Here is a 26876-nt window from a genome sequence, read left to right on the forward strand (position 1 = left end):
AACAATTTAGAGTCTTTATTGTAAACAGAGATCATTAACAGTTATTACAAACTGAATTGACTGAAACTCAGGTTAGCAATCCAAAACAGAGTTACAGGGTTATCTTTGTATGGCATAATTTGTAGTCTTTGCCCCCTCAACACTTCTTAAAAGACTACTAAAATTATCAGCATTTCAATGGTTTCTTTTCTGTCAAGTTTAGCACTGTAACATTCTCATCCTTTAAAAAAAAAATTCACTCAAAACTAGGCAGAACTTCCACCTTTCATCAAAACTATCGCACAAAATTTGTTTTCTCATAATGCAAAAACAATACAAATATTTTTAAATCTTGCAGCCCATAAATAGGCAGTCCCTCCTTGTGTTGTTTTACATTTTCCTAACTGCCCTTTGGACGGTTTCTGAAGTACTCTGCTTTCGTTTCATCTGTCCCTGTTGTCACTGTAACCTACCTCCGGTTAGGTTAAACAAGCATGTATCCACGCCCCTTCTCCTGGGGTCCTGTCTCCGTCTACCTTGCCGGAGTCTGCTGCTTGTCATGTCCGTGCTCAATGCAGGGGAGGTACAACCAGCAGAAATAGGCAAAGCTAACGTTTCAGTTTATAGGAAAATACCATCTGGTGGTGAGAATGCGTAGCTAAAGCTTTGCCATTGTGCAAAACAGATCACAGGTAAAATGGACGGTTTGTTCTTAATCTCCTTTCCGGTGAATTTTCCAGGACATCTCAAGGAAAAGGCAAGGGTTACCTGCAAAATGTCCTAAAAAATATGTTACCTGTTACCTTAACAATCACTTCTGTAAAAACATCAAAATATCCTCTCATTAAAAGCACTTAATGGAGATGTATCAAAAACACAAGTATTTCTCAAAGAGGAATAAAAATAGATTGTTTCATGAATTATATTCAATAAATAATACTCTGTAACATAGTGTTTTGTAGTTTTTGTAAAAATATTTAAAGAAACCTTCAAAACCTAAATAAAGCAAATAAAAATGTAAAATTAAAAATATACTCAGCATCTGAATGAAAATTCCAATGGATTTTTCTGAGTATCACTCAAATATTAAATGACACTGAATATATTCAAATAGGATTTGAATATCGTAACACTCAGAGGTCATAAAGTTCAATTTTTTCCCCTTCCTTTAAAAACTGCACTCAGTATTACATAGTAAGTCAATCTATTTTAAATACTTTAATGACTGTTCATAATCTCTAAGGCATTTGGTTGTCCTATCAGAGGGAACTGTGATTGTAGTGAATGCAAATTGCTTTTTGTATTGATTTTCTTATCTACATAGTTCAAAGACCATGACAGAATACTGTTGTACTTGAATGCAGAGTGGGGCTTACAATTCATCTCTACTGCTTATTTTACAGTAAACTGTTTTTGAAAACTCCATCCCTGGTGTTGTGTGTCTGATGAATACCAGAGAGTCCCTTTTAAGTCAAATATAAAATACCTTAAAAATCAACTGGCTTGAGGGTTGATCATTATGATGGGATTGTAATATGAGGAGCAGAGATCAAGTCTCATACTTACTCAAAAATTACTTAAAAATTATTTCCTGTATCAACACCCTTAACTCCAGCGCTTCCCAACTTTGTTCAAGGCATGGCGCACACTGCAAAGGGGACTATTTGTAGGGCTTGTGGCTGTGGCAACCTTCCCAGCCATCCCCAGCCACCAGGACTTGCCTGGGGCCACGTCCTCTCCCTTCTCACTGAGCTCCCCTGAGGGCTGAGTGTATAAGTTAGCAATCCTTTTAGCCAATTCAGGTTCTCCAAAGTGCCAAGGCCCATCAGTTAGGAAACTGGGGTAACCCACCCCTACACTAATTTGACTTCTCTAAATTATAATTTTGGAATTGGCTTAAGCTAGTTTAAAACCTGATAGCTGTTGGCCATTTTATTTATTTATTTTTAAACCTGAGTAAGCATAACTGTTTTGTTTGATTCTTATCTACTTAGGTAAGTTTGAGTTACTCTTCATTCATTTTTCTGGAGTTTTAAATAAGTAAGACTTCAGTGCAGATAGTGAACAGAACATGGGAGTTGGAAGCAGGTACATTTTCATTTGAATCCCATGTGAATTCCAATCTCAACCCTGCTCTTTTCCATGTGACATCAGGCAAGCTTCTTAACTGTTCTGATCCTCAGTTTCCTAATGGGTAAAACTGGAATAGTAACACCTACATGCAGAGCTGTGGTGAGAATTAGAGATTGCACACACAAGATGCCTGGGACAGTGCCTCGGGTGTGTAAGATGCACAGATGACCGCTATCATCGTTTGCTATTTAAAGCTGAGATGGTGTTTCAATTTCTACCACACTGTGAACACGACTTATCAGTATTTAACAAGTAAACATTCTATTACAGAGTATTTTCATCCTTTCAAAACTAAGGAACCATAGTTTCATGCCAGCTCACATATGTGAAGTTCTTTAATGACTTCACTTGCATTGAGAATATAGCTGAAAATTAATGCATCAAAAATCTGTCTTTTCTCTCGGAAGCCAAAAGACAGAGCATGTGACATTTATTAATGGTGGCCCTTTCAACCATCTTAAGTGGGTATATCCCCGTTAGTTATCAAAAGCTTTCTTATAGTGAGTGGCCTAAAGAGTTATCCTTTAGACCAGGAAGAGTGGAGTTTTAAAAACACTTCTTTAGAGATTAATTTTGCTTCTATTCACTTCTGGTAATTATTTTAGAGAATTGCCATTTGAAGATCAGTGCAACTTAATGAAATGTGCTAAAATTTAGGCTCTCTGAGAATCTTTTCAATATGGAGGTCATATAATAGATACAATAGTGCTCTGTGGATAAAATAAGAGTTATTGCAAACTCTCTAAAAACATGATTTGCATGCACACTCTTAAAAAAAGGTCAAGTCAAGATATGAACATATTGGTGGCCTCGCGGGTTCTTCTAATGAGTGTTTCCACAGGGATTGTCTGAGATCTGGCAGCCCATGTTCTGGCCTGTTACTTGTACTTTGAAGAGAGTTCCATCTGCACACATACAGAGCTTGTAGCGTACCCAGTCACCGGTACCAAACTGGTCCCCACTGGAGGAACTAGGTAGGCGAGTTGTGCTAACCATCACGGTTCCATTTAGGATGATGCTGTTCTCCTAGGAGAAGAATAGTAATACAATTTGTTTACCTCCACAAGTGGTGACAGAACAAAGTTAATAAACAAAACTTAGAATATTAACAAGAAAAATATGTAGTAAGAAACAGTAAAGTCATGACCAAATCAACAACAAAGAAAACAAAACCAATGTCAAGATTCAACTAGTGACCTCTTAGTAATAGTTCACAATGTAGATCAAATACAGTTATAACACTCTTAAAATTATATCAAAATTCCTAAGTATATGGGACTGATACTGATAAAGTCTCAGATCATTTTCATTTGTTACTTCCTAAGAGAGTTTTTACAAATTTACTAATGATTGGTAAGTTCCTGATGATAAGAAAAAAGGCTTTTCTCTCACAGAAAATTAATTTTGATTTCTAATATTTATGCAATGCCACAAATGAAGTTTCAAACCAAATAATTCTGAAGACCAGGCATTCAAAGAAAACTGCCTGAAGGTTCTCCAGGCTGTTTCAGGAACGTTTAGGTCTTTTCTTTTTGGGAACTCCTAAGCCTCTCCCTCCTTTCTTTCTTCTTTTCATTCATCCAACACATAATTATTAAATGTCTACCATGCGTTAGACACCATTCTAGGTGCCGTCTACAGCAGTCAAGAGACAGGTGAGCCCAAGTTCTCACACAGTTGACATTTTAATGGGGGAGGGGCAGACAATAAATACATGAACAGGTAAAACAAATAAAACATCAGTGGAGAAAAATAACTCAAGGTAAGCAGAGAGAGAGTGACCAGTCAGGAGCTGTGTTTACACAGGATGGTCAGGAAAGGCCTCTCTGATAAGGTCACAGTGCAGTGCAAACTGGGTGATATGAAGGAGAAAGCCATATGGGAAACTGGGGAAGGGCACTGCAGGCAGAGGAAACAACCCATGCAAAGGCCCCGATGTGAAGATGTGCTTGGTGTTCTAGAGCAGGTGGAAGCCAGTGGGGCTAAAGCAGAGAGCAGGCAGGAGTCGACTGGTAGGAGATGAGTCAAAGAAATAACTAGGGGCCAGACATGTTAGGAAAGGGAATGGACTTTTGGGTTTTATCCTGAATTCTATGGGAAGCTGCTTGGAGGGATCTGAATACGGAAGTGACGTGATCTCTGAGAAAGGGTCATTCTGGCTGCCATACAGGGAACGGACTACAGGGGCGAAAGTGGAAGCAGCCAACAGTGCAGCAGGAAGCGGTGGGTTTATACCATGAGGGGTGTTGTTGCTGGTGGTGGTGGAGGCAGTGAGAAGCGGCCAGACTCTATCTTTCGAAGGCAGAGCCAGGAGGCTTTGCTGATGGGCTGACGGGCGCCATTTCACAAGAGGGGGACACTGAAAAAAGAAAGGCATGTTTGGGGAAGGAGGGAGGATACGAAGATTTTAGACTTGTTGAATCTGAGATGTGTATTATGTCCTGGAGTGGAGAGGTAAGAAGGCAGCTGGTGGGTGTGCGAGTCTTAGTTCAGAGGAGAGATTAGAGTAGGAGTTCCAAATGTGAGAGTTATCAGGTTACAGAAGGTATTTAAAGCAATAAGACAAAGTTGGTTATGAAGTCACGGAAGCGGCTATGGACTAGTGATAGTTATGCACAGGATATAAATACAATCCATATGTGATGAATTTTGAAATTTTGTTCCAATGTTGCCATCTTGTGGTCATTTAATTTTCCTTTCTTCTAACTGCTAAAGCAGTTACTTCTTTAAAAGCAGTTTGATATTCTTTTTTTTTGATAAAATTTTTTCTTTTTTATAATTAGCTATACACTTAAAAACTAACCACTGATGTTAACTGAATTATAAAGCTAATTATCTTTTTAATACTGGATTTTTTTTTCTAACTGTGGAGAAACTGGTATGTGTTTATGTGCATTTCAAAGTATTTTAATATTTCTCATACTAACAACAGTTAGAATTTTCAGATAGGAAACAAGGAGTTAGCTGGCTTGCTAATGGTTATATACATATCTCTCACACCTCTTGCTTCTTTGAGTTTCATAGCCCCCTGTGACCATTCTTCACCATTACTCTCTTAGAGGAATAGCTTCTTACTACAATATGTGCAAAAAATACTCAGTATTGCTACTGAGTTTCTAGCAAGAAACACATTTTATGTTCATCTTTCTTTCTTTTTTTTTTTTTTTTTAGAAATTGGAATATGTGCTTTCAGGGAGAAAAGCTATTTATGAAAATGGAAGAACTTAATTTTTCAAAGCTTATTTTTTCTAGAACTATGAAATTAAACTTAAATAAAAGGAAAAGAATTATTTTATAAGTCCTGGGGTTCAAGCTCACTTTTGCCATATTTTATGCTTGGTAAAATAAATTTAATTAGTTTCAGTTAAGTTGCATATAGCAGGTGGCCAAAGACATTTTGAAGAAATACGCTTTGATCAGAACTATAAGCAGGTAAGCCATTTTTTTTTTTAACGTTTATTTATTTTTGAGACAGAGAGAGAGCATGAACAGGGGAGGGTCAGAGAGAGGGAGACACAGAATCCGAAACAGGCTCCAGGCTCTGAGCTGTCAGCACAGAGCCCGACGTGGGGCTCGAACTCACAGACTGTGAGATCACGACCTGAGCCGAAGTCAGCTGCTTAATTGACTGAGCCACCCAGGCGCCCCAGCAGGTAAGCCATTTTTGGACTTCTGGCTCCCTTATATGAGATATGTTACTTACTGAAGTTCAGATATAATCTGTGAAGTACAAAATTTCACTTTTCAATAGCTATAATAAAGGCAAAATCTTTTTCCTTTCTAGTTAATAATAGATGGGTGAATAAAATACATTTTGTACACTTGCTAATTGATTTTCACATCATTAGATACAAAACTCATGAAAGGATATGAACAACCTTTAACTAAAAAGTAAAACCCCAACAACTTCAGAGAACGGATACTTCGAGAATTCCCACTTGGAGAATTCTTTCAGAATTTTAAAAGATTACTTTTGTCTTTTAAAATAATAGAGGAATCATTATGTAAAAATTTTTTTTTTTTAGAAAACAGCAGGCAGGCAGAAAGATAAATAAAATTAAAATTAGCTGTTAGCCTGCTACCCATAGCCAGCCACTGTTGACATTCTGGCATAGTTTTCCAGGTTTTTATAAACGCATATATGTTTTGCAAAATAAAAATGAGATATTTCACAAACTGTAACTTTCTTTCACTTCAAAGTCCATTTTGAACATCTTTCCATATCAAAAAATATACAACTACATTATTGTTTTTAATAATGGTATACTGTTCCACATATGGATTTATGTACCCAAGAATCTAATAATTCTCTAAAACTCTTAATACTCACTGCCTTTAACTCCATATTACCACCCATGTGAAATTCAATGGTTTTGCCCATAATGAATACACCTTCATTTCCACGCACAATAGCACGCCCGTCAACTTTTATGTTTAAATCACTAGTAGCATTGCTGGTAATCTGAAAATTAAAAAAAGAAAGCAATAAACAGCGTTTCTAAATTAAAGTGAGAATTATTATCAGAGACAGAGGAACAGGAGTTTCAACCATGGAATATGAAAGGCAAGTATTTTTGGTCACGTTTTATAGGTGTTGAGATAGACGTGACTTGATAATGATCAGGTGACAAATCTAGAACAAATCAACCCTTCCCATTGTTCCAGAATTTATCCTTTCACATCACTATAAAACAGCAAAACTCCCCTCCCGCTTTGTAAATTCAGACAGTAATTCTCTTCCATTAAGAAAGCAAACAAAATAAATCATACCCTTTCAGTAGATGCTTTTTGAACATTCAAACTTTTCACTCCACTTGGCAAATGAAACTCATGAGTTTCATAGTCTGTGCTGAATAAGATATTCTGAGTCCTCGGGTCAAAAAACTGCATACCAATGTCACTTGTAATAGAAGTTTTGTTCTTTTCTACACTGAGCTTTGTTGTCCCTTGCTGAAAAACAATCTTCAGAAAAACACTTTATCATAAATATGTTTTCAAAGGAGACTGCATCCAAAACTCATCAAGAACATTATCAAAAACACTTTATAATAACAGCCTAACTTCAAGTAATTTTAACTGCATCTGTCTGTCCCCTCTCTATCCACTTGGGAAAAGAGGGCTTTAGAATGAGGGCTTATGTGCTTGTTTGCTTACGCTGCTCTGCACAAATCCATGGGTCACAGGGCATATAGACCTAGGCCTAAGATGGGCGGGGGGTGGTAAGAATACCTCCTTGAGGTTCTATTCCATCAAAAACCTATGTTATAGCAGCCACTTGGCATGGGCTGCCACAGACTAGACTGGCATATTCTCTTCCAGCCTCCGGAAAGTAGAGGGTATTCCAACCTGGGAAGGTGCTTCGTGTGCTGGTTACCTCGTGTGGAGGAGAGAGAGTACATTCTGTATTCTCATAGTAATTAATCTACCACAAAAAAGGATACCACATTCAGATATTAAGAAAGCATGTTACATTAATAGATTGTAAGACCAACAATATTATTAAATAGGCTTATGGACAGTCTCTCAAGGAAAATACCCATTTCCAAAAATCAACACTGGGTTTTTACTAAGAATTTTTCTCTAATGTCCCTCAACCACTGTGGTAACTTACAGGCTGGTTGTTGCCCGTGATGACCAAGTTTTCATTCCGCCTTCCTCCTACTGTGCTCTTATAAAGAGGATGTATGACTCCCATGTCAGATACTTGCTTAAACCGAAGCAGGCCACTTTCGTGGAACTCCATGCTGTCACAGCCGTTTGGTCCGATGCGGATCACAGCCCAGATAACAAGTGTTATCTAAAAAAGGAAACAAGCCCCTTGTTGATAGGTCACGTACATTTAACATAACTGGAAAAAAACAGAAAAGATCATTGCCAAAATGTCTCATCAGTGATACGAACACATAAATTGGTTTTCCACCTATCAACGAAACCAACTTCATTTTTATCAAGGCAAATAGCCAAGAGTCAAAAAAAAAAATGTGCTAAAAGAACAGTTTCTTATTTCTTCTGCTCCCTCCACATCTCGTCCAGGGACAACCACTTTCAGCAATTTTAGGTATTTCATCTAGAATTTATTTCGTATTTTTAAGTAATATGAGTATATTATTTCTTCACTCATCATTTTTAGGTTTTATCTATTCATTTCCTACTTTACCAGATGAGAATTTATCTCATTTTTTCTCCCCCAATCTCAAGTCTTGGCTAGATCCATGTTCAGAATTGTCAGTATTACGAACATGTAAGTATTTTTCAGTCCTAAACCAAATACTGTAACTAAGAGAGCAGTTCGTTTCTTGAACTCTGTGTCTCCTGGAGTTTCATATTTCTCTTTCTTTAGCATCAGACCAAGGTTGGTGAGTTTCTTTGGAAGCCTGACTGAATCTTTTCAAAACCTCTGATGTTTCTGTAAAATGTCACTCAGTAAAATGTTCTGAAAGCCCAAACCTCTCAGATAGTTTATTCTACTGGCTCTAGTTTTCTGTCTCAGGAAATCTTGCCGGAACTCTTATATTCTTGGTCCAGTCTGTTAGCCCTGGGTCTGTTATACAACTGTAACCATGAATTTTTCCTTCACTTTCATGCTGGAACTTCCTTGTCTTTCTCCAGTGCTAGATACCCAGTTTGCTGTGTCCTTTCCTTCAGCTTTCTGGGAGTTAATGGCTTCTTTTGGTGAGCACCTCCTCCAGTGGCCTCCTTAGAAAGAATCTATGTGAAGGAAATTTTGAGAGTGTGCATGGTTAAAAAATGTCTCTGTAAGCCCTCACATTTGGTGGATAGTCTAGCTTGATATATACATTCCTAGGTTTGGTGTTATTTTCTCTCTAAATTTTGAAGGCCCCTGCTTTCTGGTTTCCAGGGCTGCATTTGAGGGGTCCGATGCCTGTGATTTTGTATTCTTCATGCATAACCTGTTTTTATTTTTCCTGTGGAATATTTTAGGATCTTCTCTTTATCCCTGTTTTCTTAAATTTTACAGTAATAGCCTTGGTGTGCATCTTTTTTATGCATGACACTGCACCCAGAATGGTAGTTTTCGATCTGTTTTAGGAAATTTTCTTGATTTGTTTGGTAACATTCTCCCCAGTGTTCTTTCTTCTCTCTTTCTGAAACTCCTATTAACAGAATGTTACACTTCCTCGATTGATTCTTTAATTTTGTTGAACTTTCTGGAAGGGTTCCTTTTATCTTCCAATCTTTCTCTCTCTCCATCCACCCATCCATCCATCCCTGTGTATTTCTACAAGTTCTTCCTTATTCTTTAATCACTCCTTTTTAATGGCATGCTATTCTTGTTCCATGGATGTAATATACTCTTATTTCTCTGAAGATACTGATTTTAATTTTTTGTTTTCTGCCATTCATCACATTTTCTCTCTCTGAATTCTATTTCCCTACGGCTTGGGTGTTTTTGGTCTCCATCATTTTCTCAGTTCTGGGAGCTTTCCAAAAAATCTATTGATCCCTGGTGGCTCAGTGTTCATATTTAACACTGAGGCTTAAAAAAGCGCATAGAAAGTTCTCTGTGTGGGGTGGGCTTGTGGTAGACAGGCTTCAGAGTACGAGATTAGGTGGCTTTTTCACTGCGACCTGCCAAGCGTCAATATCTACAGGTCTTTCCTCCACAGAAGGCTATTTCATGTCTTGCCTGGGGTACATGTGCCTGGTGCCGGGTAGCTGGAGACAGAGGACAGAGACAGCAGACAGATGGAGCTGGAAACAGTCTCAGCGCTTCCAGGATTCAGACTTCCCTGCTTCCGGAATGGAAAACCATCCCTACCCTCTTCTGCACAACAGTATCCTCAGGCAGGAAGAATCCCCTCCCTTCTGTAACACACTGTGTGGGGTTAGGAGGCATAGTGGCCTCACTGCTGGCTGGAAGGGTGAGGAAGGCTAGGGATCTCATGGCTCCTCCTATAGGTTTTTCAAACAAGCTGTTTTCAGTTCCTGCCTCACTCCTGCTTTTCAAAATACTTGTATTTCCAATTCCTGAGGCAATCCTGATGATTCTGCAAGGCACTTTCATGAACACACCCTGCAGCCCCCTCCTCAACACACACAAGCAGTTTCTCTTCTCTGATAAGTTATTTGCCGTTTCTCACCCTGCTTTTTGGTCTTCATGTATTATGGTTTAGGATTTCAGTTGCCTCTTGCTCTCTTTCCAGATATTTCTGTTTGTTGACATTGTCATCTTAGGATGAGCTTTTTAAACGGGATGGGAATAAAAAAAGTCTTCATTCTGCCATCTTAACCAGGAGTTTCCAATAAAATAAATTTCTAAAATAAGATAATTTCAGAATATGTGCTCCCAGTATTTATAATACCAGCTCTTTTCAATGTAAGGGAAGAATTCGACACAAATGTTTTGGATGTATATAACGGGCTGGCTTGAAAGTACTGGAAGTCAAAAATAAAGTAAACGGAGTGACTTTAGAACTGCTGCAGCCCATGCTCACGACCAGTCTTAGTTATACCAAAAACTACCCTCTGAAAATGTCATCTACACACATGCCAGAGGGTTTCAAGTTTAACCCTCAGAGAGTTACAACCTTGGATTAAGTCTTCTTTCAAAAAGCAAGTATCTTAGGAAAAGGCAACATAGTAGGTCCTCAGCACCTTAGTGTAAACTGGCCTGCCACATCCTTTCATTCTTTGACAACAGAGACTTAAGACTATAAAACATAACCCTTTGCTGTCAAACAAGGGTTTACAATTTTAAAACCTAGTTGAGGAGGTAAGACTTCATGTAGGAAAAGCTGAATGAAAACAGAAAGGATTATTATTTTTTAGGACAGATGAAGGCAGTAAAGTCATGGTGCAAAGGTCTCTTCTGCTGAGTTGACTTTACCCTTGCAAAATTTAAGCCATTTAAAATACTCCATGAACATTTTCTTCTACATAAAATTAATACATGGCAATATGAGCATACTAGGTAACATTTACGACAACTCAATAAGAGGTGCAAACTTACTGTTATAAAATAAGTCACAGAGATGAAAAGTACAGCACAAGGAATACAGTCGATAACACTGTAATAATGTTGTAATGTGACAGATGGTGACCACACTTACGGTGAGCACTGAGTGCTATACAGAACTGTCGACTCCCCATGTTGTACATCTGATACTAATAAAATACTGTATGTTAACTACACTTCGATAATAAATAAAAAAAGAAAAGGCTAGTGGGTCTTTCCTAAAAGTATTTAAAAGATGGAATCTCCTGTTGTCTTTCAAAGTATATATCAGAAGAAGGAACATCTGATAAAACGCACTCTTGGTTGTGAAATTAGGAAGACAGGATTCTGTCATATAATATTTTGGAGAGTAAGCAAATCAGGGGCTCTTTATACAAACTGTAAAGGGTAACTGTGCATCTAAAAAAAAACCTTAAGAGATAAAACACGTATAGAAAAGCAGAAAGAGGGCTTCAACAAGAAATTATAGAAAGTCCATGATGTCACTGAAAAATTCCCCATGGTAATTAAAACAAGAAAATTCTGGGGCGCCTGGGTGGCTCAGTCAGTTAAGTGTCTGACCTCAGTTCAAGTCATGATCTCACGGTCAGTGAGTTCGAGCTCCACATTGGGCTCTGTGCTGACAGCTCAGAGCCTGACAGCTCAGAGCCTGTCTCCCTCTCTCTCTCTGCCCCTCCCCTGCTCATGCTCTGTCTCTGTCTCTCAAAAATGAATAAACATTAAAAAAAAATAAAAAAAAAAACAAGAAAATTCTGTGGCAGATACTTACGATTAAATTGATGACAGCCAGGATAAACAAGAGGATAATCACACAGATGGCTAAATTGCCCTTTCTCCCTCTCAACCCCGTTTTATGGAGGCGATCTTCATCAATTGGAATATATCCGGCTTTAAAATTACTATTGTGCTCCTTATTGACATTCCTCCTCTCGACAGCCTTCTCACGCATGGACTTCTTTACGGGACCATTGGAACTTTGCTGAAAACAAAATACAGCACAATGGAACAGCCATACCCACTCCTTTCGACGCATTTATTTATGAAGTGCAAATTCCTACCTAAAGAAAGCTGAACTGGTTAGTGATATATTTGCCATAAATAAACTTTAAGGTGTTGAGTTGCAAGCTCCAACTCAAGACATTATTTTGCTTGGAGGGATAGTAGAGAAGAACCGTTACTTTTTTTTTTTTTTTTTTTTTTCCCCAGAGAGATAACTTTTATTTATTTATTTTTTATTTTATTTATTTTATTTATTTTTTAATATATGAAATTTACTGTCAAATTGGTTTCCATACAACACCCAGTGCTCATCCCAAAAGGTGCCCTCCTCAATACCCATCACCCACCCTGCCCTCCCTCCCACCCCCCATCAACCCTCAGTTTGTTCTCAGTTTTTAACAGTCTCTTATGCTTTGGAGAAGAACCGTTACTGAGACTATTTGATAACATATCTCCACTCTCTGCTCTGAATAGTCCCATTGTCACTAAAGTGCACAGCTAGCTCATTTGGGGTAAGAGTTGACACAGACATTCCACAGTCGGTAATCTTTTTTTTTTTTTTTTTAAGTTAATGACTTACAATGATTTGTTTCATTATATATATTTTTTCATTTATAGGAAAAGAATTTGGAAATTCTGACACACTTTGCTGTTTATGACCCCAATTGGCTAAAGATAATATTATCTTAGATCAGTAGTTTTCAAAGTATGGGCAGGGGGGCCCCGGAGGAGCCCTTTGAACTCTTTCAGGAGACTGGAGGGTAAAAACTATCTTCAAAACAACACCAAGATGTTATTTACTTTTTTTACTCTCCTTCTTTCATGAATGTTCAGTGATTTCCAGAGGCTAAATATGTGATGACATCACTGCTCTAACAACTAACGGAATGTGTGCTTGTGTATTCCCGTGTTTCAAATTTTCACAGGTTTAATTTCTAATATAATAGGCATCAATGGATATAGCCCACATAAACAAAAGTTCTTTGGGATCCTCAGTAACTTTTAAGGGCATAAAAGTAACCTGAGACCAGAAAGTTTGAGAGCCTCTAACTTAGACTATGGTTGAATGATATTTTTGGTAATACATCAGAAACACAAAATGGGTAGAAATGGATACTGCCCAACTTACATATATGTTAGAGCTCTGAGACAATTTATTTTTTGAATAGGCATTTATTAAACACTTTATGCTTAAACACTAGTAGGAATACAAAAATAATATAGGACAGGATCCTTATCTTCTAGATGTTACACGTTATTAAAACAGTTAGCGATGCAATAAATTATTCTGTATGTTCAGGTGCCAAAATCAATAGTCTGGGCAACACATGCTGTGGAGTCCAATGAGAGGAGAAACAGGATGGCTTGGAGTATTTTTTCAAGGAAACAGGAAGTAGGTGGTCAGAGCCGGCAATGTAGGGAGAAGAAAGCTGCAAAGTAGGGCTGGTTGGGAAAATTCCTGGCCTGCTGGGTACAAATTCCAGTCTTCCTCTCTGTTTAACTTGGAGTCACTGGAGGTTTATGAACATAAATGACATATATTTCAGGATCCTAAACATGCGGGTGTTTGTAGGAGAGATCGGAACAGGAATACCAGTTAAGTAGGTTGTTGGGCGATGTTGTCATAATGGAGGTTAGAGGTAATGAGGTAATGAGGGCCTGAACTAAGGTGGGATGGAAAAAGACAGATTGAAAAGATATAAAAAAATAAAAATAAAATAAAAAATAAAAACATACTTCAAGAGAAGAGTTAACTGAATCTGCAGCCAGCTTCAAACAATCCCGTGTTTACTGAATGGTGACTAGTGAAGTATGGAGAATGAAGGAGGGAGAAGATTCTACATATGCTGCACTTAAACTGAATGAGAAATAACCTCGTGACTCAAAGGCAAGGGGAAGGCAGGGATGGGGTATTAGGTCAGTCTGGGCTAGAGACAGAGATTTGAGATCCTTAGCCTTGAGGTAAATTAAATCCACGAGTGCATCTTCTTACTGTGCAAAACAGTATACAGGAAAGAGAACAAAGAGCCAAGGACATGGTCTGGGGAAAATTTAAATGTGCAGCTATAGTGGGAAATGAGGACTACAATGAATGGTAAGAGAACCAAGCATGTGCACTGTTGCTGAACTTGCTTTGTTAAGAAGTGCTTCTGTGACTTTCAAAGATGAACTCTAAGTAGCAAATGGGTAAGCAGGAAACAGCCTGAAAAGATGCCACATGTGTGTATCTATTTTTGAGTCCAGAAAGAGAAAAGAGGAAAGAGAGGACTGTAGCTAGAGAATTATGTACACTCAGAAGAAAACTGTGTTTTCAGTTTTGCTGTGTCTTCCTCTCCTCTCCATGCAATTTGGGGGAAGACTCGCCTATTTGACCACAGAGGGAAAGATGCCAAGCGGGGCAAAGGCCAAAGGTCTTAGAGCGGGGCAGGATAATGGAGGAAATGAGATCCTTCAGGAGGCAGGAAAGAAGCTGACACAGAGTACATGAGAAAAGATAATCTTTAAGGATAGGCTTCGCTGAAACAGTTCACACCCAGAAGAGAAAACATCTTCTTCTGGGATGGAAAAGGCAAGGTCATCTGCCAAGGAAGAGTGGAGACGGCTACTGGAATCTTATCACGGCGGCCGAGGCAGCAGGCTGGTTAAGGGATTGTGGAAAATGGAAAAGGACAGGAATAATCATTGTGAGTAATGCGGCAGGTAAAATTTTTTTTTAATTCCACAAAGCGGTAAGGAAGGCTATATAGAAGATGCCTCAATCTACTACCAGATTATTGCAGACGTCTTAGAGCTGAACGTTCATTTTGAAAGTATTTGGGCTGAAGGTATAGAATACCTTAAGGAAGGTGTGCTTTCTTCTAATTTTCACAGACACAGTAGGGGCAACTTAAAAGTCAGGGCTTGAATACAGGTCTACATAGGAGAGGGGGCAAAATTGATCCCTCCTGGGAGGCATTCTTTACTCTTCTCTGCCAATTCATGTACATCATTATATTCAGTTTGATGCATTTATAATTCACTGAAGAGTTACTATATGCCAGAGGCTCCAGATCACCAAGACAAGCAAGCCATAGCACTGCCCTCAGTGAACTTCCTCACAGGCCAGGACAGTAGACAGACAGGTCACTAACAATGTCAGTTCAACATGGCAAGTGCAGGAGTAGCAAATACACTACTGACACGGTACAAAAGAGGAACGCAACTCTACTTAGCAAGCAGGGGCATCGGGTGAAGGTTTTTAAGAAAGGCTGAGATCTCACTCGAATTTTGGGAGGATAAATGGGAGTTAGCCAGGCAAAAGTGCAGAGAAAGGTATTCCAGGCAAAGGGAACAGCATAGAAACTGTGACTACAAGTCACATCAGTATGAACTGATTTTGGTAGTTTCTGTGGACCGTGAAAAGGAGGAGTACAGAAATGGGGCAAAGAATAAGGTGCGAGATGTGGGTAGGTGCCAGTAAATGAATGCACGTAAGTCACCATGTCAAGAACAACGGACTTTATCCTGAAGGTTATGGGGAACCACTGAAGATTTAAAATAGGTTAGTGATACAATCAGATCTGTGTCACAGCAAAATCAAATTCATGTGCCAAAAAGAGATCAAGTGCAACAGAAGAGTTCAGAGATGAAGATGTCAACAGCAGGTTTATCTAACAGTCCAAAGAAGAGCTTGACTGAGCTTTAGATGAAGAGATGACGGGGAGAGGCATTAAGAGGAAGATTCTCTCTCTCTCTCTCTCTGCCCTTCCCCACTCATGATCTTCATCTGTCAAAATAAATAAGAAACATTAAAAAAAGATGACGAACTACAGAACCTGGTGATTGACTGGCTGTATGTGACACAGACGGATCTAAGGCGACTCCCAGGTAGGACCTGCTACATAATGTGTGGAATCCAGGGACAGCAGAGCATTAAACCAAGTGTGGGTCCTTTCTGAGCTCCCTTAAACTGGCCCTGCTCTCAAGTTTCTAGCTCGGTTAACCAAGTGAATGGATGGTTGTAGCCCTTTTTTAAAATTATTATTTACTTTTTTTTGAGAGAGACAGTATGAGCGGGGAAGGGACAGAGACGAAGCAGAAAATCCCAAGCAGGCTCTACACTGTCAGCACAGAGCCCGATGCAGGGGCTCAAACTCATGAACCGTGAGATCATGACCTGAGCTGAAACCAAGAGTTGGACGCTTAACCAACTGAGCCACCCAGGCGCCCCTGGAGCCCTTTTAATGGTAAATATGATGAGATCCAATTTTGTACATTTTTCAGTTTGGGGTGCATGTGGAAAATTCAGTTCACGGTGGAGACATAAATGCTTTACTCTGAAGTGACACTAAGGAATGGGCCACTCTGCCCAGTTTCTGTGTAAAGCGAGAATAGAACCTTGGTGGAAACTCCAGAGCATTCATAAGTGATGTGGATGAAAAAAAAGAACAGGCTGAAACAAGAGCTGATAAATCAGGAGGGAAATGTGGAAAGCCAAGGAACAATTTTAGTCTCAACAACTCCCAGAAGCTGTGTCTCCGTTCACTTTCACTCATTCCTTTAGGTTTTATACTGTTAGATCTGTAGCTTGCCCCTGTGGCTGACTTTTCTGCACTTAATCTGACTTGAAGCTTCTTGAAGGCAGATTTCATGTCTTCTGCTTTCTATGTCCCTTGGAATGACTGTTCCGGTTATATATCTCTATTAGGTCCCTAAAAGCAGTCAATTAGTTAAGAAGGTCTTTTCTGGGAACAGAATGCTGGCAACTTGACTCCAATTTATTCTTCCAACGATGCTGAAGAATGAGACTTTTTCAAAGGAAACTACCATATCATAGTTTTGTAAAGGGAATAACAGTTAAGAAGAAAGTGACTATGAAAACTATTTTTATTTTAACAAAGACCCTAGCAACGACTGGTATGTATATGTAACAGATGCATGCATATATGCGTATACATACGTAGAGCTCGCTTTGGGGAGGAATAACAGCCTTTTAAACTACTCTAAGTTACAAGTTTACCATGCAGATCAGGAAATACTTGATAAAGATTTAGTAAATAATTTTAAACCAACTGGACAGGAGGCAGTTTTAAACTGGTGACTAAATCTCTAAAACCAAAACGGGAGGAGAAACCTGATGTCTGCATATCGGGGATGGCAGACACAAGAAGTGGCCGCAAGCTGGCACCCAGGCAACAGCTGACTGTTTCTTGGCGGGTGTCAGGGAAGCCTCCCCGCTCACAGGCTGAGGCTATTTTTACCCGAATCTTCGCTGGCCACCGTGCCGGGCACGTCTCCGGCACGTCCTGGCGCAGGCTCCCGCCTGCCACGGCCGCCTCCCCGCCCCTCAGGCGGCGACCCCTCCTCAGCCCGGCCGGGGGGCAGCGGGTCTGGCCGAGGGCCGCGGCTTGCTCCCCCTCCTCGGCCCGGAGCCCCTGCCCGCCGTCCCAGGCCGCCCTCGCCAGCATCCCGGGCTGCGGACAGCTCCTCCCGCCCGCTCCGCCCCCCTTGGAGCCCGGCCCCCGGCCCCGGCGCGCCCTTGCGTCCCGGCTGCCTCCCCCGGCGGCCAGCCCCGCGGAGGGCCCCACCGGCAGGACCCGGGCCTCCCCTGTCTCTCCTGCGCCCGGCCGCGGCGGGGCTCCCAGACCTGCTCGGCCGCCGCCGCCGCCGCCGCCGCTGCCGCCATCTTCCCGCGCCTGGCGCCGCCGCTCTCAGCGCCGCGGCCGCACCCCGCGCGCCTGCGCCTGCGCCTTGGCGTGGGGTGGGGGTTGGGGGGAGCGCCGCTCGCCGGCTTCGAGCCCCGCCCCTCGGGGGGAGGTTTGGAATCCCGGGGCTGCGGGCGGGGTCCGCCGCCCCTGCATCCAGGGCTGTGGCTTCGGGGCGCGTCTTTCGGGGCACAGGTATTCACGCCACCTCGGGCCGCTTCTGGGTTCTACCCAAGGGGCGCTTCAAAAGAGGAGGGCGCCGCTCCCTTCCCCCTACGTTGCCGTCACGGAGAGCTGGTGCCGTCCTCCTTGGTTGATGGGCCGGGGTCTCCCTGGCCAGGGTGGGAAGGGGCGTCTTGGAGAGGACCCGGGGACGGGCGGTAGTGACAATATACACGGACGTTGACAAGTTGCCAATTAGCCAGCTAAAACCTTGGAAACTGAGCGTCTTCAAGGAGGACAGAAAATCGCTTTAGGGATGCTTCTTAACTTCAGAGGGCCTATGAAGTCTGGCGCTTTCTTCTGTGGTACTGGGGGTGGATTTTCCATGTAGTAATGGAGACAGTGTTGTCCGGGGCGGTACGTCTGGGGAACCTAATTTAACAGATATTCTCTGCACACCCAGAACGTGCCATCCAAAATGCACAAGTACTTTGAGTTTACATTCCTTGTGCCTTGTCAGTGTAATCCAACACTCCTCTTAGTCTGCTGTTACTTGTTTTTTTGTTTGGTTGCCTTTTTAAAATGCAGTGAGGGCAGTAGCAACCAAGGTTGCTGTTCCTCAGGTAGCTGAAACAGACTTCTAGAAAGCATCTTTGGGCCCCAGGGCTGTCTAAGTCAGCAGGAAACACAAAGAGACCAGCTGGCAATAGCTTTCTTTCTCTAGGAACTAGGTCAGTTTTGCTTTTTGATGACTGGAGCTGTTATTTCGCTGCTCTGCTTGCTATACATCAGAAATTGCTGTGAAGTTTAAATTAGGTAATCTGTCGCATAATAAATCTCTCACAAACTTTTCCCGTCTCTCCTGATTTTGGCTGATGCCAGTAGCACACTGGTCATCAATCTCTGTGTATCTTCTTTCCTGATTGCTAGAACCACTGACTCACATCTCTCTGCTCAGTCCTGCTGGGATCTCTAGGATAAACCTGCATCTTAACCAGGACGACTGTAAATTACAGCCCAAAGCTCTTGGAGTCAGCAATAAGTCTTCAACACTCTGGCTCTGGTCCCAGAGCTGAGTTATCAACTCAGATAACTGGGCTTTTGACTGATCCTCAGCTCCTGTCTCCAGCTCTGGTACCACAGTCCTTACATCCTATATGTTTTGCCCCTTTTTCCTCTGCTTGGAGAGAGCTTCTCTTTCTCTCTCTGGCAAGCGCACTCTTATTCATCCTCCAAGAATCCGTTCAAATGTCACATTCCCTCTAAAGCCTCCCCAGGCTTCCACAGGCAGTTTTTAGCTGGTCCATCCCCTAATTAACTGTGCTGTCTTTTGTAGCACTTTATGTGACATTGTATTTTATCTTGTTTACCTGTCTGATGTCACCTGAAAGATGGGGAGCTCTATCTGGAAGGCTCATGTCTTACATATCCTTTTACTTGCAATGCCCAGCATAGCGAAGAAACTTCGTAAATGTTTTAGAAATCTGCCTGACACTCCACTTTCTAAGACCAGAAGCCCTGCCTTTATTCTGCCAACTTCTCTTCCACTTAGGTGGTGAAATACCTGACAACTAATTTTCTTGATGCCAAATGCCCCCTGCCTCTCTGAAAAATCACCTTTTCTTGGAGTCCTTATTGCTGATCTCCAGCCGACAGGACACTTCACAATTTTTCTTGATGTCAATTGCTGTAGTCTTTAAAGAGATTCAGTATACTCATATGACCCCATAGTTAATGTGGGTCATTCCCAAATGTGTTATCGGCAAGCTTTTTTGGATCTTGTTTTGTAAATAACATGTAGAGTCTACACATACCTGGGAATGTCTCTCTAATTACCCTGACAATCTCATGTTTAGGTCATGCTATCCCCATTTTACAAATGAAGAAATCAAGACTCATAGAGGTTAAAAGCCTACCAAGTTTTCAACCAATACAGAGCCTGGATTGAATTTAGGTCTATCTGACCTACAGCCTTTGCTCTTTCTGCCACATAACACAGTCTTTAATTCTGCATTTCCTTTTGCCTGTGGGCGTGCAAACCGAGGCTAGAGTTCTGGTCAGATTATGAAGACAGTTATCCCTTCATTCACTTTATAATGCGTTGAATAGTGTCCCCCTATGAAGATATCTAAGTCTTAATCCCCAGTACCTGCAATTGTGATGTTATTTGGAAATAGGATCTTTACAGATATAATTAATTTAAGGATCACCCTGGATTTAGGTTGGGTTTTAAGTCTCATGACTGGTGTCCTTAAAAGAAGAGGAGAGGACAAAGACACAGAGGAGAAGATGATGTGAAGACAGAGGCAGAAATTGGAGGGGTAATGTTTCTACAAAGCAGGTCATACCAAGACTTGTCACCAGAAGCTAGGAGAGAGGCCATGGAACAGATTCTTTCAGAAGGAACCAACCCTGCTGATTTTCTGAATTCTAGCCTTCAGAACGGTGAGGAGATAAAGTTCTATTGTTTGAAGCCATCAAATTTGTGCTAATTTGTTACAGTAGCCCTTCAACACATCCAAAAACTGAACTGAAAATCTTTCCCCTCAATCTGCTCTTTGTGTATTCCTTAGTGAATGGCACTGGCATCTGGTCAGAAACCTTCAAAGTCATTCTACACTATTTGTAGTGTGATCTTCCTTCCTTCCTTCCTTCCTTCCTTCCTTCCTTCCTTCCTCCTTTCCTTTCCTTTACTTTCCCCTTCCTTCCTTCCCTCCTTCCTTTTTCCTTCCTTCCTTTCCCCCTCCCTCCTTCCTTCCTTTCCCCTTCCTTCTTCCTTCCTTCCTTCCTTCCTTCCTTCCTTCCTTTTCATTCCTTCTTTTCTTTCCTTTCTTCTTTCTTTCTTTCTTTCTTTCTTTCTTTCTTTCTTTCTTTCTCTTTCTAGAGTGTGCAAGTTGGGAAGAGGGGCAGGAGAGAGAGAGAGAAAGAGAGAGAATTTTAGGCAAGCTCATGCTCAGTGTGGAGCCAATGTGTGGCTTGATCCCATGACCCTGGGATCATGACCTGAGCCAAAATCAAGAGAAGGACACTGAACCGATTGAGCCACCAAGGTGCCCCTGATCTTTCTAAAATCATGACACTCTTCATCCCAAACTTTAAAATCCTCCAATAACTTTCACAATAAAAATTAAATTCCTTTTATTAGCATATAAGGTTTCGTACTTCCTGGTCCCCGTCTACCTTTTTTTAGCCTCATTTCCCGCCTCTTCCACAAAATCATCCTCACTCCAGCCTTGTGCGGTATTTGCAGTTCCCATCTATTTGCCTGAATGCATCAAGTTCTTAATATCTCTATGCTTTTGCATATGTGGATATTTCCCTATTTTATCTAGCTATTCTCCTACTTGTCCACCAAAACTCAGCTTAAGAGATACCTCTTCTGGGAAGCCCTTCTTAATCTTTCTCCTCATCACAAAACTCTGATTTTTGTGGCCCTCTGTGTGATCCTCAGCAGGCCTCTGTGATCACATTTATCCTTGTACAAGGGAATTTCTTTAGTTGCCCATCTGTCTTATTTATGAATGCATACCTCCCTAAATTCTAACCCTCTTTAAAAGACCAGCCTCAGTCCCACTTCCTCCTGAAAATTACAGCTAATCATTATTGCTTTCTCTTTGTAATTGTTATGGCACCGATTTGCTATGATGCCCCCTTGATACTTAATAATACACTGTTTTGTGTTATTTTACTTTTCACACATGTATGGTTCACTCCCAAGTAGATTATAAATTCATTACAAAGCAGGGACAATGGGTTACCACTTTTGTGCTCCAAATCTTGAACACACTGGGAACCAAGTATGTGATATGTACTTAATAACTCTGATGAGTGAATATGAGATTAATTTGTCCTACTGGGTAAAAAATATTACTAGCATCTAAGTGTCTTTGACGTATGTTCATGCTGATGCTCACTGTGCATTACTCCAGAGAAGAACGTCATTAACCCTCAAATCTGTGTCTCCTAAGCATTTTTCTGGGTCCAGCACGGCCCCAAACTTCACTTCTAGGAGCTCCAACATGATATAAAAAAGAGACTCAAACATATCATTTTTCTGTTTACAGCTGTTTGCTGCTTCCCCATTGCCTACAAAATAATGATCAATTTCTTTAGCCTCATATACAGGATTTACCACTGCTGAATCCAGGACTGTCTTCCCAGTCTTGTCTCTGATTCCCTGAATACCCTACAGTCACGCTGGACGAGCATTCATCATTCCCTGCCTCTCCAGGGAATTTCATGCCTCTTTGCTACTGTCCATTCTGTTCCACCTTCTCTTCTCGGTGAACTTCTCTCCATCCTTCCAGAGCTGGCTCTAAATGTCACTCTCTTACATAACTTCCTCTGAGCCTTTCTTTAGGGGCTGGAGGAGGAAGTAAGGGAAGAGTCAGTATTTCCACGGAGTATTTTATATATTATTGTAACGTGTCACATTGACCTATGGTTGCGTATCTGTCTTCTGAAAAGATTGTGAGATGCTCAGGAGCAGGAACCAAGTCTAATCCTACCTTATGATTAAGGCAGATGTTTGGTTGCACGAGAAATTCAGTAAATTCTGATCAAATGTGATGAAAAAAGCCTATTTCCACATTCTTCATTTTAGGGACTGCCTTCGTGCTGTCCCAGATCCTCTCTTGTGATGCTTAAGGACATCTTACAGTGTAGACCATACCCATAATGCACATTTGCAACAGCTGAACATATCCTAAGTACACCCCTTCAATGGCCATTTTCACAGAGCCAAGTATTTGCCATGGCATTTAGCTGGCAGAGCTGAAAAGGTTGAAAGCAAGGATGCCTCAATATTCCATTATAATAATGGAAACCTGGGTTAGATATGAGGGGTATAGTGTGGCTCTCGAAAATCACACCAAATCAGCTTTCTTTTTTTTTTAATTTTTAATGTTTATTTATTTTTGAGAGAGAGTATGTGTGCGGGACGGGCAGAGATGGAGACAGAGGATCCTAAGCGGGCTCTGCGCTAACAGCAGAGCGCTCCATGCGGGGCGCGAGCCCACGAACCCGTGAGGTCATGACCTGAGCCAAAATCAAGAGTCAGATGCTGAACCGAGGGAGCCACCCAGGTGCCCCTTTCCCCCGCTCCTAATCTGTATTTGCTACAAATGCTCTGAGTTATTTAGGTGCTAAGGTGATACAGTTGTGATATATTAAAATTCTCCTCTTGTTTTTCTGATTTAACCAATAATGGACATGGAATAATTTCATGTTCAGTTCAGAAAATTCCTGAACTGTGGCTGTGAGCAGGGAATGCTTACTGGTACGACACAAGAAATATCCCTGCGTCTGTCCAGTGGTGGAAGCTGCCCTCAATTCGGATCCCAACCAATTAGTTCTTTCTCCAATGGGTGGTGGGTTTTCTTTTCCTTTTTAAATCCTTTTCCTTTTTTTTTTTTTTTAAATTTATTTACTTATTTAGAGAGAGCACATATGCATGCATGTGAGTGAGGGAGGGGACAGAGAGAAGGAGAGAGAATCCCAATATCCCAAAGTCTGTGCTGACAGGGCAGAACCCAATGGTGGGCTCGATCCCATGAACCCCAAGATCATGACCTGAGCCGAAAGAAAGTCGGACACTCAACAGATGGAGCCACCCAGCCACCCCTGAATCTTTTTTCTTTTTAAATCTTTCCTGCTACGTAGCAGAGAGCAAAAAGGACCAAGTGAAGCTGATAAAATGAGTATGGGGAGCGCTCAGATTAGAGAGCAATGAGTAAACTGGCAAATGAGCGTCTTGCTACCTGTGAGTAGAGACAGTGCTTCAGCAATGCCAACAGTAAAAAAAACTGCAGTTAAAGGAAATTTCTTGCAAGTGGGTGAGAAAAGTTTAAAAGACTCTCTTCAGGTGGTAATAGGTCCCAACCTAAAGAATCGAGGTCCTTGGGGCGCCCGGGTGGCTCAACTGGTTAAGAGTCCAACTTCGGTTCAGGTCATGACCTCACGTTTGGCGGGTTCCAGTCCCGCATTGGGCTCTGTGCTGACAGCTCAGAGCCTGGAGCCTGCTTCGGATTCTGTGTGTCCCTGGCTCTCTGCCCCTCCCCCACTTGTGCTCTGTCCCTTTCTCTCTCTCTCTCTCTCTCAAAAATAATAATAAACATTAAAAAAAAAAAGAGAAGCGAGGTCCTAATACAGACAGCTGTAGGGCAAGAAGAGCACAGAGCACAGAAGGGGAGCAGGGGCGCCTGTGAAAGCATCCAGGCCAGAGCAGTAAAGAGTATTCTTTTAGGCACACTAAGGGTGCACAACTGTCCTCAGTGAGGAAGAACTGGAAATTATGATGAGGATCCCACTGTATATCCTTGTAGTTTATTGCGTATATTTATATTTAGTGTAGCATGGAACCACATATACGCCCCTCACTACACTGAATGGCTTCAGTTAACCTTGTTGGCTTCTTAAAATCCCAAATTTAAAATTTGCTCGGCTGATCGATGCAGGTAAAATTCAGAGTGGACAAAATGAAGGACTTTCAGAAAGTCTGTTCCATCCAGACATTTATTATTTGACACTTCTCTAGAACCAATGGCTCCTGGCTGGGTGGTAGAATTATGATGCCATAAAAACAACCAACTGGCTATTAAATTTGCTTTCTTTTGTCTCAACAGGATTATGACATCAGGTAAAAAGCAGCCAATCATCTCCTCCCTCCCTCTCTCTTTTTTTCTCTCTCTCCCTTTCTTTCTCCCTCTCTTTCTTTTTTCTCTTTTCTTTTCTTTCTTTTTCTTTCTTTCACTTTTTATGAACAAGTCAGCTCAGCAGACTTTTACAGAGGGCCTAGAATGTGTCTGTTAATGTGCTGAGGAAAAGCTAAACAAGCCTCTGTCCCATTTCTTCAAGAAGCTCACAAACTTAATGGTTGAACATCCGACTTCGGTTCGGGTCATGATCTCGCGGCCCATGGGTTCGAGCCCCGCATCCGGCTCTGTGCATCAGCCAGCTCAGAGCCTGGAGTCTGCTTCAGATTCTGTGTGTGTCTCTCTCTCTGCCCCTGCCCCACTCATGCTCTGTCTCTCTCTCTAAAAAAAAAAAAAAAAAAAAAGAAAAGCTCACAAGCTTATCCACGAGGCAGACAAGCAAGTTTAGAACAGTGTGATAATTGCAACAATATTAACATGTCCACAAGTAAAAGAAAGAAAGCATGAAGAAGAGCTGGATGAGCTCTGAGAGACTGGGGGTCGTGGGGGGGAGTTTGGAAGAATTTGTCAGTTTCAGTTGGGTTTAAATTTATTAGGGGCGCCTGGGTGGCGCAGTCGGTTAAGCGTCCGACTTCAGCCAGGTCACGATCTCGCGGTCCGTGAGTTTGAGCCCCGCGTCAGGCTCTGGGCTGATGGCTCGGAGCCTGGAGCCTGTTTCCGATTCTGTGTCTCCCTCTCTCTCTGCCCCTCCCCCGTTCATGCTCTGTCTCTCTCTGTCCCAAAAATTAAAAAAAAAAAAAAAAAAAAAAAACGTTGAAAAAAAATTTATTAAAAGTGCAACTATAGAGAACCCCCTTGTCTATTTCCTGGAGATTAGGTATATTAGTTATTCCAGCAAGCCTGCAGAATAAACTGTACTCAAGAAAAATGCTCCACTTTTGGTGACTGACTAAATGCTCTCTGAATCAAGGCCTGGCCCAAACTGAACTTGTGAACGAAAAATTGGAATAAAGGGTGAGATTTGCCCAGTCTGATCCTAACCAGTATGTTAAAAGAAACAAACAGAGAACAACCAGCGCTAAAGGATGTCAGAACTGCAGATCTTAAAGCTGATCTAGTCCACATTTTTCAGTATGTAGATGGGGAAAAAATGGGGTTCAGAGTGATTAAAGACTTATGTAAAGTCAATGGGGCACCTAGGTGGCTCAGTCGGTTAAGCGTCTGACTTCGGCTCAGGTCATGACCTTGCGGTTGGTGGGTTCGAGTCCTGTGTCAGGCTCTGTGCTGACAGCTCGGACGGAGCCTGGAGCCTGCTTCGGATTCTGTGTCTCCCTCTCTCTCTGCCCCTCCCCTGGATGTCTGGATGGAACAGGCTTTCTAAAAGTCCTTCATTTTGTCCACTCTGAATTTTACCTGCATCGATCAGCTGAGCAGATTTTAAGAGACAGTCATGCTCTGTCTCTCTCTGTCTCAAAAATAAATAAAAACATTTAAAAAAAAAGACTTATGTAAAGTCACAAGAAACCTGACTACTTGGCAGAGGGTGACATAAAGCAAGAATGTCCATTATGATCCAAGTTTATTGTTCTTTCAACTTCTTCAAAGTACCGGATAGTGTACGACAAAAGAAAAACTTGTTTCCTTTTTCTTTCCAAATAATCGCCTCGTTGATAATATCCTAAAATAATCAAACTGAGACAAAAGTAGAGCATCAAAGTATCGTCTAAATAGAGCTTTGACTAATCTGATAGTTCTTCCATGTATAAAAAAGTAGGTTTTAAAAATAGAATTTCTACATAATTGTCTGCATAGTTGTAATCTGAAGCATATGGATTCTTCTTTCATTAGCAACACAGACTGTTTGCACTCCAGGCTCTAGTTCTCTCTTAGATTGCTAGCCAGCACCCATCAAAAGCTCTCTGGAGGGGATCATTATTAAGGGCACTTATGAGGATGTCCACTTGTTCTTATTCTGGTATGGAAGTTCCAAGTTTGTATCAAGTAACATCACCGGAGAGCTAAGAAATGGGATGTCAATTGCTTGGCCCTCTCTTTGATGACAGGTGTTCTAGCATTACCCCCTTGGCATTGATCAAAGAAAGGTGACTGCAAGAGACAATCATATCAAGACTGCTTCTGTATTTTCTAGAAAAAGTGGGGGAGGTATCAGAGACACCATCATCTGTATTGCTCTAGGCTCTTTGGAAAAGGGTAAGCATTATTGTGGAATCGGTACCAGGCACAGGTGTTTCCATTCAAAGAAGTGGTATGTGTGTGTACTTTTAAACT

General features: G+C 41.4%; 1 protein-coding gene across 2 annotated transcripts; it reads right to left on the minus strand.

The window, feature by feature from the left end:
• On the minus strand, positions 1-22293 carry SGCB (sarcoglycan beta). 2 transcript variants are annotated; one of them, XM_049632067.1, is made up of 6 exons: positions 22067-22293; positions 11859-12068; positions 7724-7909; positions 6883-7074; positions 6443-6574; positions 1-3138 (listed from the first exon to the last, which is right to left on the minus strand). In XM_049632067.1, the coding sequence occupies exons 2-6, from the start codon at positions 12036-12038 to the stop codon at positions 2935-2937; spliced, it is 894 nt and encodes a 297-aa protein (XP_049488024.1). In that variant the 5' UTR covers positions 12039-12068; positions 22067-22293; the 3' UTR covers positions 1-2934. The 2 variants fall into 2 exon arrangements, with proteins under 2 accessions (XP_049488024.1, XP_049488023.1); XM_049632066.1 differs by lacking the exon at positions 22067-22293 and adding an exon at positions 17715-17779.
• Positions 22294-26876: the final 4583 nt, after the last annotated feature.

This window comes from Panthera uncia, chromosome B1, assembly GCF_023721935.1.
Source record: "Panthera uncia isolate 11264 chromosome B1, Puncia_PCG_1.0, whole genome shotgun sequence".
In the NCBI taxonomy this organism is placed as follows: Eukaryota; Metazoa; Chordata; class Mammalia; order Carnivora; family Felidae; genus Panthera; species Panthera uncia.

Coding starts and splice junctions, on each gene's coding strand:
- SGCB (XM_049632066.1), bottom strand. CDS start 17,753: ATGGCGGCAGCGGCGGCGGCGGCGGCGGCGGCCGAGCAG. Junction 7,075..7,723: donor TCACGGGCAACAACCAGCCT/GTAAGTTACCAC, acceptor GTTTTTCTGAAG/ATTGTTTTTCAGCAAGGGAC. Junction 3,139..6,442: donor GTAATATGGAGTTAAAGGCA/GTGAGTATTAAG, acceptor TTCTTCTCCTAG/GAGAACAGCATCATCCTAAA.